This window comes from Hipposideros armiger, unplaced genomic scaffold (assembly GCF_001890085.2).
Source record: "Hipposideros armiger isolate ML-2016 unplaced genomic scaffold, ASM189008v1 scaffold_152, whole genome shotgun sequence".
Lineage (NCBI taxonomy): Eukaryota > Metazoa > Chordata > Mammalia > Chiroptera > Hipposideridae > Hipposideros > Hipposideros armiger.
Window position 1 is genome coordinate 1,408,108 of NW_017731502.1, and position 12,022 is coordinate 1,420,129.

The 12,022-nt window shown below is 44.5% G+C and overlaps 1 protein-coding gene and 1 non-coding gene across 7 annotated transcripts in view; one reads left to right on the forward strand and one right to left on the reverse strand.

The window, feature by feature from the left end:
• Nucleotides 1-2,025: 2,025 nt before the first annotated feature.
• The window catches only part of VHL (von Hippel-Lindau tumor suppressor), a 71,023-nt gene continuing 61,026 nt past the window's right edge, over nt 2,026-12,022 (reverse strand). For 5 of the 6 annotated variants that reach the window (XM_019651110.1, XM_019651111.1, XM_019651109.1 and 2 more), the window contains 3 exons: nt 7,876-8,076; nt 4,334-4,607; nt 2,026-3,227 (listed from right to left, as the gene is read on the reverse strand). In XM_019651110.1, coding sequence (XP_019506655.1) covers nt 3,115-3,227; nt 4,334-4,607; nt 7,876-8,076 — 588 coding nt within the window. In that variant the 3' untranslated portion in view covers nt 2,026-3,114. The remainder of the gene's footprint in view (nt 3,228-4,333; nt 4,608-7,875; nt 8,077-12,022) is intronic. The other variant, XM_019651112.1, reaches the window with a different exon arrangement.
• Nucleotides 3,443-3,516, forward strand: TRNAI-AAU (transfer RNA isoleucine (anticodon AAU)). Its single transcript has one exon. It is a non-coding gene; the product is annotated as a tRNA-Ile (tRNA).

Genomic DNA, 12,022 nt, shown 5'->3' on the forward strand with positions numbered 1-12,022 from the left:
GCCTCGCCTGGGAAGAGCGCAATGATGGTGCCAACTTGGGCCAGTGAAGCGACGTCCTCCACAACTAGACTGAAGAACAAAACGACAGCAACTTGTCTGCTCCCCTTCCCCCAATTCCCCAATAAAAAATCTTTAAAAAAAAAAGTTTTATGAATAATATTCCAAAACATATGGATATAGCACATTCTGTTTATCCATTTATCTGATGGACATTTGGGTTGTTTCTGCTTTTTGGCTCTTCTGAATATTACTGCTATGAACACTGGTGCACAAGTTTTTGTATGGACACGGTTTCATTTCTGTTAGGTAGATATCAGCGGAATTGCTGGGTCATAAGGAAACTATGTTTAACCTTTTGAGGAAATGCCAAACTGTTTTCCAAAGCAGCTCACCATTTTACAAGACCACCATCAAAGTATAAGGGTACCAATTTCTCCACATCGTTACCAACACTTGATGTTGTCTTTTTTCTTCTAGGGATCTGAGCAGGTGTGAAGTGGTATCTCATTGTGATTTTGATTTATATTTCCCTAATGACTAATGCTTACTTTGGTTCAGTCATCAATTCAAATGGAGACTGCAGCCAAGAAATCAAGAGAAGGCTGAGACTCAGAAGGGCAGCAATGGAAGAATTAGGAAAGATTACCAAGAGCAAAGACGTGTCATTAGAGACCAAGGTTAAGGTCATCTACACCCTTGTAGTCTCAATTACTATGTACAGATGCAAAAATTGTACAGTGAATAAGGCTAATAGGAAAAAAAATGATTCATTTGAAATACGGTGTTGGAGCAGAGCACTATGAATACCCTGGACAACCAGAAAGATGAACAAGTGGGTCCCAAAGCAAATTAAGACTGAAATATCGTTGGAGGCGAAAATGACAAAACTGAAACTGTCCTTTGGCCACATCATGAGAAGGCAGGGTTCTTTGGAAAAGACAATAATGCTGAGAAAAATATAAAGCAGCAGGAAAAGAGGAAGACCAAATATGAGATGGATTGATTCCATAAAAGAAGCCAAAGGCATGAGTCTATGTGTTGTGCAGGGCTGTTGAGGATAAGACATTGTGGAACTCGCTCATTCATAGGGTCACCAGCAGTCAGAGCCAACTCAACAGCACGTGATGCACATGATGACTAATGAAGTTGAGCAACAAGATAAAATTGTTTATCATCTCTAGAAGAATACCCCAAATTAGTAATAGCAGTTGCCTCTGGGGAGAAGAAATGAGAGACTAAATTCCTAATGGTTAAAAGGCTTCCTTTCCACTATGTAATCTTTTGGATTTTTTTAGTCACATGCATCTATTAAAAAAAAAAAAGTCAAGCTGTCTGTTCCTCTGGGGATAATGGAAAGGCACTGTGGTACCCATGAACCCCTGGAATTCATATACAGAGTTGTATATGTTTGTATTACAATTTGCTGAGGGGAGAAGGTCCGTATCTTTCATCAGATTCTCAGTGAATCTCTCCAGAAATCTATGAAGACCTAGTCTGAAAATGCATGTCTGGATAAGCAGTACCCTATTGACATCTGCCCTCTGTTGCCCAAACAGCCCTGGAAACACCCTGCTCACAATTGTAAGGTACTTACCACATGCCAGGTCCTGCTTTGGGCATGTGACACATACTTTTGTTGAATCCTCAAAGCCACCAGAGCTTAAGATAGGGGTGTCAGTACAGATCACTGTCCGCCTGGGCTGGAGCCCACCTGGCTTTGTTACATATCAGTACAAAGCTGACCTTGCTGAGGGCTGTTGACTGCTTACAGCATACAGAGTCTGCCCCTTGCCCTGACAACAAACCTAGGAAACAGGTACTTTTTATTCTCCCCATTTGTATAGATGAAGAAATAGAGGCTCAGAGTAACTCCCTAATTTGGCCGAAGATCATGCAGCTACTCACAGCCAACATTTACAGCCAGTGCCCAACCTCTTAGCCACCCCATGATACTCTGCTCATGGATGCAGAATTTACTCTCCAGGTAAATTCATCTGGACACAAAACTAATTACAAGGTTATCTGTTGACTTTATCAATGTATTTTTATTTTACAAAAATAAAAAGGGAAAAATCACTATAGTAGGATTACTTAAAATAGGGCACACTGAATTTAAAATAAAAGTTGTTTCACAAACATTATCTGCAAAATGACTTTTCAGAAATATAGCCACTGCATAAACATTAGGTACATGGCCGAAATCTAAGTTTAATGTCTTTTTATTTATTTTATAAAACAGGACAAGTACATTTTCAAAATACAGTACTTCTGTAGCCATGTCTCACCTGTTCTTCCCAACAGCCCAGTGAGGGAGAATGAACAAGTGTTACTTACAAGGATACCGAGGTTCCAGAAATTAAATGATTGACTGAATTAGCAGCAGAATCAGACATGAAACCAGTTCTCCTGATTCTTCATCCAGCTATAAATAATACATATTCTCAAAATAAAAGCTCCAATAAAAATATTAGCATAGGTGGGATGGGAGGATAAAGGTGTAGAGTGGATATTAAATAAATACCTGTGGGTTGCAAGGTTTCCAACAGAGAAAGCAGAAAACCTACGGAGCCCTTTGCCAGGTGCCTGGCATTTGTAAAACTTGAGACCTTGAGAAACGAGTCAAGAACTGCACTGGGACACAAGTTGAAAATCTTGCAGGTCATGGAATTTGCAGGCGGCTGTTGGCAAATATAACCCAGAGATCTTAACTTTGGAAAGTGTCATCAGCGTTCAGAATGCTGTCAGTTAGTTGTTGAGGGCTGAGAACTGGGTAAAGGCATCTGTTGGGGTGTTTAACGTCACACCCTCCCTGGAACCACAAAATTGCCCACATCCTGGGCCTACGTACCAGGTTTTCCGCTCCAGTCTCCTGGCACCCAGCTCTGACTAACAAATCCCACAAAGGAAGAGGACCTCATGAATTTTGATGTCTATAAAAGCTGAGGTCCCTTCTTCCTTCACTTACTCTGGGATATGGAAGTTTCTCTCCCCACCCACCAAGGAAAGCTGATGTTTGGTTTGTGTTTCCTGGGAGATCTTGGATTCTGCCTCAGACCTTTATCTTGACAGGCATCTTTCTAATTGAGGACAGGGGTCCTTGCTGTGTTCTGGTCATCAGGGGCCAAAAAGCTCAATGCTGTCCAGTTTCTCCTCTTTGTAGAGCAGGATATTCTCCATCAGTTTCCTTTTGGCCTCATTAATCTCGATTTTCCACGAAGTCTCTGTAGCTGATGTTCAATGGAAAGTAAAAAACAAAAGGTCACTTGAACAAAAGGCACTTGGAGATAGGTACTATTATTCTTAGAAAGTCAGACTTGGTCAGAGTTCCTTAAGTCAGGTTTCTGAATTAGGCACTGAGTGCAATGAGCATTTTTGTCACCTTCTGCCTTTTCAGGGAAGCCATCACCTGCCCCCACCTTTCAGAAAGGAGGGGGCTCAGGGTGGCCAGTTAGCTCAGTTGGTTAGAGCGTGGTGCTAATAACACCAAGGTTGCTGGTTCAATCCCCATATGGGCCACTGAGATGCGCCCTCCTTAAGAAAAGGAAAGAAAGGAGGGGGCTTCCATGCTCCTCCCTATAGAAGAGGGGAAGGGGTAGAGTGAACACTTACACCCTCTCTCTTCCACATGGGAGGAGGAGCAATAGAAGTGGTCAGAGCCTGGGACAGTCATTGAACCGCATTTACTAGAGAACAAGGACACTGCATTGAAAAGGCCTTCCAAATTTTTATTTCAGACAGAAGCCTAGTATATTTGGACCTGAGAGGCAGAGATAGAAGTTATCTTTAGAAACAGGATGGCCTGTGTGTTGTGAAGTGAAGATGGAGAGGTGGGCAACGACAAACCACACAGAGACTGGCAGGTTTGGAGGAAGTTCTGAATTGGTCCCTAAGTGCGATGGGAGCTACACAAAAGCTTTAAGCAAGGGGGGACATGGTTTTTAAACCTGAGTTTAAAAACCACTCTGGTTGGCCCCTGGAGAAAGGACTGAGGAGAGGCCAGAGTGGATCAGGGAGGACAAAGGGAGGTTGTGCAGTCATCCAGCAAGAGGATAGTGGCTTAAATGAGGTAGGGAGGTGAGGGCAATGCAGAGAAGCAGAGGATATTTAGGTCAATGGATAGGACTGGGTGATGGACTGGACACAGAGGGGCCCAAAGGGAGAGGGAGCTGTCAAAGTGGCACCCCTAGGTTTCTCTTTGTGCAGTCAGCCAGTATATGAACAGCTGAATAACCAAATGGCCACGAAATGGAGGGAGATAGAAGGAATAAATGATGGGCTGATTTAGGGATACATAAATGAGTGTGTATATGTATTCAGATCCCCACACACTTACCATCCTGGGGAGGCTCAGTACTGGCACAGGCCTCAGTGGAGGAGTCGGCCTGCATCCTGTCTTCTCCATCCTCTGTGGAGGCAAGCGAAGTAGCAGCCCCAGACCGGGGTGTTGCCCTAATGGAGGAGGAGGCATTGAGGCTGGAATTGTCTACATCGTCCGTTTCTTCTGGAGTGTTGGAGGAAGAGACTGTGCCCTCGGAAAGCCCACCCCATGGGAGCGACGTCTCCTGACCTCTGAGCCGCTCTTCCACAGTGGCCACAGAGTCACACACCTTGGGGAGAAGAGAAACAAGAGCATTCACCAGGAATCCTTTCTGAAATACAAAATCTAACAGGTCTCTCAGGCCTCTGGAGAGACAGACACCAAAGAATTAAATGCTTGTTGTTTTGTCTAGAAGAACAGCACACTACCTTTAAAAAGAACTGAACTTTCCCCCCCCCCACCCCGCAACCCTAGCCATAGATGACACTACAAGACCAAGATGGGCCAATCATAGTATCGCATTCCTCTGACCTTACTATTGGTCCAGGTTTAGGCACATGACCCAAGCAGGCCAATCAAAATCCTTCTCTGGTATTTTTCCACCTAAAGCTTGTTGAGTAAAGACTCCCCCTTTCCTTTCTATTGGCAGAGCCAGACTCCTCACCACACACAGAAATCCCATTTACAGTAGGTGAAAATGAAGCCCCAACACAGAGTAAAGCAGAGGCAAGAGATGGAGAGAGAGCCACAGGCACAGGCACAGATAGCTCCACCTTTAAGGTTGAGAAACTGCATCTATTGTAGCTGCTCTAGCAATGCCTGTCCTGTCTGCTGTTTGGTTAAATGAACCAATAAATTCATTCATTCATTCATTCACTCATTGATATTCTACTCCCATATCTATCTCTCTCTCTCTCTCTCTCTCTCTCTCTCTCTCTCTTTCTCTCTGTCTCTCTCTGTAAGAGCTTGAGTTGAGTTTCTATCACTTTCAACTAGAAATGCCCTAAGTAATATAGATATTGTCCTTGAGAGCTTTTCTGGTTAGGGAGGTTAGGAAAATTGGAGGAAGGCAGGGAAGGAATGTTTCTTCTTTATACACACACACACATTTACATACAAAGGGCATAATACATACATACTCTTAATAACAATAACAAATCTCATTTGCTCGGTGCCTTGCAATTTACAAAGCACATTTGACACATGATGCAAAATGAATTTTTAATACATAAGAAATTAAAAGATCAAAGAGGTTAAGTTCCCTGCCTAAGGCCACCCAGCTCATGAATAGCAGAGCTGACCAATGAACCCAGTCCTGTTTGTCTTAAAGTCCATGACCCAGTTGCTCTCTCTTCTTAGGTTGGCTGTAAAATACTAGGGGCAAGGACCATTCTTCATTCCTCTTTCTATACCTCAAGTGCTCTATCCCCTTTATTGTACATAGCAAATGCCTCTTCATCCTTCAAGGCCCAGTTCAAATGTCACCTCTCGAGATAAATGTTCACAGTGCATGCCCAATAAATATTTGCCAAGCTTAAGACGCTATTCCCTTATAACTAGGTGTGGCCATGTAACTAGGTTCTGGCATATAAGGTGTGAGAAAAACTGATGTGCACATTTCCAGGTCACACCTTTAAAAGAAAGAGGGTGTGTTCTCCTCTTTCTTTTAACCCCCTTTCAGTGGCTGGCATGCAGATATGATGACCTAAGCTAGAGAAGCTATCTTGGACTCTGAAATGGAAGCCACATGGTAAGGAGAGCAGAGCAACAATATAGGAGCCTGGGTCCCCAATACTGTGACACTGCCACATCAGCTCTGGACTGCCTATATCAAACTGTGAAGCTAAGGAGGATAATCTGCTGTCTCGTTTAAACCACTGTAGCTTGGAGTCTCTTCATTATAGTAGCTTCTTCCAGAGTACTTTAACTGATACACTGAACAAAAGAATGAAATGAATGAAGGAACGAATGCTGAAATGGAAGAATAAGTGGTTGAGAGAGAAAGATCATTTTAGAATGCAAATCTGATTATGTCCTGCCCCTGCTTAAAATGCCCAGTGACTTCCTCAAAATCCTGACTGTGCCTGCACAGCCCTCTATTTTTGGGCTCCTCCTTCCTCAGCAGCCTCATCACAAGCCACTTTGCCCCAACGTACTTTGTTTTCCAGACACTCTGACCTTTTTCCAAGCCCTTGACCACGCAAACCTCTCTCTCAACTCAGAACATTTGCATAAGCTGTTCCTTCTGCTTAGTTCTTCATCAGCTTACACATCACTTCCTCCGGAAGTCCTCCTGGGTGGGGCCTCCGTCATACACTATCCCAGCACTCACCACAGTCTATTACTGTGCAATGTCTGTGAGCTCTAGGAAAGTGAAACTGGCCTGGCTTGTTCACTGATATATCCCCAGAGCCCAGCATACAATTGCTGAAGGAATGACTGGACCCTGTGGCATTTGGACATAGGAGAATAGCCCAGGCTTAGAACAATAACTCAAGTTGCAAGAGAGTAGATATTGGGCTGAACCAGAAGTCCAGAGATCTCTGATAGAAACTCACTCTGTGGTCCCATCTTCTCCTCTCTCTTTTACTTACCCATCTATAAAACGGGAGGCTTGGACTATAGCAGTGGTGTTTGAAGACTTTTTTCAGCTACCAAACCCTTTCCTCAAATAAAATACTGAGAACCCAATATAATTATAAGAAGTGAAAGTGGTGTGTGGTTGAAGTTATGGGTGGGGCCTATAGCTCCCCATAGCCCTCTTGCTGCCAAAAGCAACTCCTGACATACTTTCAAGGAGTCCCTTTTTGCCAGACACGAAAATCACTCAGCTACATGATCTCTGAGTTCTCTTGGGTGATAATTTTATCCTTAGAAAGACCTAGCATATATCCTGTCCCTAGGAAAATGTTTTATCCCGTGGTGTTTGATTTCTAGGGTGTCTGCCTAGCCACGGGCTGTGGATGCTCAATTTCTCTAGGACCTGGCCCTTGCACCGTCAGGAGTTGATCTACTGACTGCCAGGTTTATATACTGAACCACCCCCCCCTCCCATCTTACCTGATTGGCCAACAGATAGACAACTGACCCTAGGTAGGCCAATCAGGTTCTCTCACTGAAAGACTTGGTCTTTCAGTAGGGGTAGAGCTATAACTTGTAAATGAATATGGCTATAGTCCCTTACCAAGAAGATGAAAGAAAAGAAAAAGGGGGCCTCCAGAGAGAAGAGGAGGAATAAGGCAGATTCAGAGAAAGCATAGTTCTGTTAACATCCAAGGGTGCAGTCCTGGGCCCCTGAGGCCAACAGCATACCGCCCTCAGGCACCTAAGACACTCTTACCCACATACTTCCCTGTTTTGCTGACAGGACCTCCAACACATTCTGCTACTTGAACCCAAATAGGGCCCTGGTTTATGAGATCACTTCTCGGTGAAGGGATCGACCCTGAGTCTTAACCCAGTCCCTGGTAAAGCAGACCCATGCGACCCCCGGAAGTGAGGCCAAACTGACCCAGTACAGGGCTCGTCACTGGAGAACAGCTTAGAGTCAAGCTCACCTCCGCCAAGCTGGCATTCCGCCTCCGCAAGCAGAGGCAGGCAGTCATGGCCAAGGCCTCGGCGCAATCCTCTGGCAGCCTCCCTGCTCTCTTATCCAGGTATTTCTGGCAGATCTCCCTGGCCATCACTTTCTCCATGTCCATCTTCCTGGAGCACAGCGAGGTGGTGCTGCTTGGAATTTCACTGAGGAGTAAATCCTTCTGTGGGAAGAAGAGTGGAGACACCCCTGAGTGAGCTGCAAGGGTGTGGGATCCAACCACACCTGACCCACCCACCTCCATGACTGCACCAGAGCTGCACAAACTTCTCAGAAAACCAACAGGATTTTTAAAAAGAAATGCAAGGATCCCAGAAACAAGCAAAACATCCAAGAACTGGAGGATTGCTAAATTCCCAACATACACAGGGCATTTCATTGTACACTCAAAAAGTACCATAAATGCAGTGGCTTAACCTTTCTAGGTAGGCCTCAGTTGCTTCATCAGGAAAATGGGGATAATAGGACTAACAAAAAGATTAAATGACATAATACATCTAAAGTATAAAGTATGATAACTTGATACAGAGTAAACATTCAATAGTCTATTAGTGGTAATAATTAACAGTAATAATAGCTATCATTTATATAGTGCTTACTACATGCTGAGAAATTTACTTACATTAATAATTTAACCTTATTAACAATTACAGGCACAATCTCTTATGATATAAAATAAACATTTTAGGATGTAGAATTCTGACATATATATATATATATATATATATATATATATATATATTTTTTTTTTTAAAGATTTTATTGGGGAATTGGGGGGAGGGAACAGCGTTGGGGAATCAGAAAGAGGAACAGACAAGTTGCTGTCCTTTTGTTCTTCAGTCTAGTTGTGGAGGATGCCACCCCACTGGCCCACATTGGCATTATCATTGCATTCTTCCCAGGTGAGGTAGATAGTTTGCCAGCCACTGGACGGTCGCTCACGGCGTTTCATGGCAGCTCATGCCAGCTGCGGGCCACTCACGCCAGCTGCCAGCCACCCACAGCAGCTCATGGCAGCCCACTGCAGCCCCCCTGCAGCCCACGCCGTCACCAGCGACTCCCGGCAGCCCAGCCCCAGATCGAGCTGTTGTTCACCATCCTAGCTGTAGAGGGCGCAGCGTCACTGGCCCTAATGTGGGATCTGAACCAGGAACCTGCCGCTCAGAGTCGGTGCTCCCAAGCCAACTATTAACCAACGTGCCACATGGCCGGCCCCTGACCCATGTATATTTAATCGGAGAAATTAGATCTGGAGTTGCCAGGGGCTGGAAGTAGGGAAGGGGGACTGACTATAAAGGGGCCCAAGGGACTTTTCTAGAATGATGGAAATTTTCCATATCTTGATTGGGCTGGTAGTTACATGACTGTCTACATTTGTCAAAACTCATACCATTCTGGGGCCGGCCGAGTGGCGCGATGGTTAAGAACTGGCTTGGGACGCCAGAGGGCCCCGGTTCGGATCCCACATATGAGGGCCAGTGACACTGCCCTCCACAGCTAAGATGCTGAACAACAGCTCAACCTGGAGCTGGGCTGCCATGAGTTGCTGGCGACGGCGTAGGCTGCAGCCCCTGTGGCAGTGGGTTGCCATGGGCTACCGTGTGTAGCCAGCAGCCAGTGTGAACGGCCAGCAGTCGCAGTGAGCGGCCGTCCAGAAGCCAGCGACTGATCTGCCTCACCTGGGAAGAGCACAATGATGATGCCAACTTGGGCCAGTGAAGCAACGTCCGTCACAACTAAACTGAAGAACAAAACGACAGCAACTTGTCTGTTCCCCTTCCCCTAATTCCCCAGCACTGTTCCCATCCCCCCAATTCCCCAATAAAAATCTTTTAAAAAAAAACTCATACCATTCTGTACACCTCAAAAGTATTAATTATACCTCAACAGAAATGCATACATATGTCCATAATGAGGCCCACACAGAGATACCTAGCAGTTTTATTTGTAATACTCAAAACCTGGAAATACCCCAAATGTCCATCAATAGGTGAAGGGACAAACGGTGGCATATCCATGCAATGGGACACCACTCAGCAACAAAATAAGCCACTGACACACACAAAGAGCTTGGCTGTATCTCAGAATAACTATGCTGAGTGGAAAAAGCCAGACAACAAAAGAGCACACACTGTATGACTTAATTTATATGAAATTCCAGAAAATGGAAACTTTTGTACAGTGACAGAAAGCAGATCAGTGGCTGCAGGGGACGGCAGGGGCAAGGAGGGATGTGAGGAGGGGCTTCAAAGGAGAAGAGATAACTTCTGGGGTAGTAGGCATGTTCATTATCATGATTTGGTGATAATGTCATAGATATATACATGTCAAAATTTATTATATCATATGCTTTATCCTCATTATTTATAAATATTGATAAACTTATATTCATGCAGATGTTTTCAGATGTTTATAAATAACTTCATGGTATTCCATGGTGTGTATGATTATATTGTAACCTCATTAACCGCCTCTCAAATGATAGATATTTATTTCAGTTGTTTGAAGTGCTTCACTATCAAATAACGCTACAACAAACATCCTTGTTCACCTGTCTTTCCTCATTTGTGTGTGTATTTCCCTAGTGTACAAGTGAAACTGCTGTATCAGAGGGTACACACATCTTAAATTTTGATGAAAACCACTCAGTTTCCTCCAAAAACATTGTGGCTACAAACACTCCCCCAAGCACAGAAGAGGGGTCTGCTTCCTCCTGCCCTAGACCATACTAGGTGTCAGCAGCTTTCATCTCTGACTCAAATCTTGATTACACATGCGCAATCTTAATTGTGCATGTACCACAACAAGAGATGATGAGAGAACATATTTGGGTCTAGAAGAGAAAGAAACTAGATTTTTAAGAAGTGATATCCTTCACATTTTTAGAAACCATTAGCAAAAAGAACCTTCTAGCAAATTTCATAAAAGTGTCTGGAAAGCCTCCTTCTCAAGTGACATTCACCCAGGGAGCCCCAGCAAACCGCTGGGGAATGTAGTTCAAAAAGATGTTTCTTGTGTCAGGAGATGAAAAACTGCCCCAAACCATCCAAACCACATCCAAGCTGCCCAAATCGACTTCTTTGCAATATCTGGGGATCAGAGCCCAAAAGGAGTGGGGCTCAGGGAGTTCAGCACAGGGACAAGTTGTGACTTTCTGTGTGTAGGGGAGGCCTTCAGCTCTCCACCCAAATGCTCAGGGAATGCTTTTGAAGACCCAGTCATAAAAAAGCCAGCTGCTCTAATGGCCTCAGCAAGTCAGAAAAGAAGCTCCCCTCTCAAACAGATGAGGAGGACCAGAGCTTGCACAGAATCTGGAACTCTGCAGAAGACATGGGTTCAAATCCCAACTGAGCTCACTGAAGGGGACAAGACAAGTCTCTTCACCTTGGCCTTAGTTTTCTCATATGTAAAATGGGGATGATGATAATAGAGGTTGGACTGCAGTGAGAATTAAACAGTCAGGAGAGTGTTGGGGTTGGGAACTCAGGATCTACAGTCCAGAAGACCTGACTCAGAATTATAGCTCTGGGGTGACCGGTTAGCTCAGTTGGTTGGAGCATGGTGCTAATGGCACCAGAGTTGCTGGTTCGGTCACCGCATGAACCACTGTGAGCTGTGCCCTCCCTAGAAGAGTCAACTATGCCATTGTAGCATAAAAGCAATAGGGTAACCAATGACCATGGCTGTTCCGCCAATAAAAATTATTTTTAAAAAAAGTAAGAATTACAGCTCTAACACTTAGTGTAGCTGAGATCTCAGGCAAATCTCCAAATCTGCTTTCCTCATCTATAGATGAACAACATAATGTCTCTATCAATCTCATAGGGATTTTAAGATGATTTAGAAAGATAATTTAGGGGAAGTGCCAAACACAGAGTCAAGCTGTGTTGTTGTGTTGTTTTTTTTTAATTGGGGAATTGGGAGAGTGGAACAGCATTGGGGAATAGGGGAAGGGGAACAGACAAGTTGCTGTCCTTTTGTTCTTCAGTCTAGTCGTGGAAGAAGTCACTTCACTGGCCCATGTTGGCATTATCACTGCGCTCTTGCCGGCTGAGGCAGTCGCTCGCCAGCCATTGGATGGCCGCTCACGGCAGCTCATGAAAGCTCAC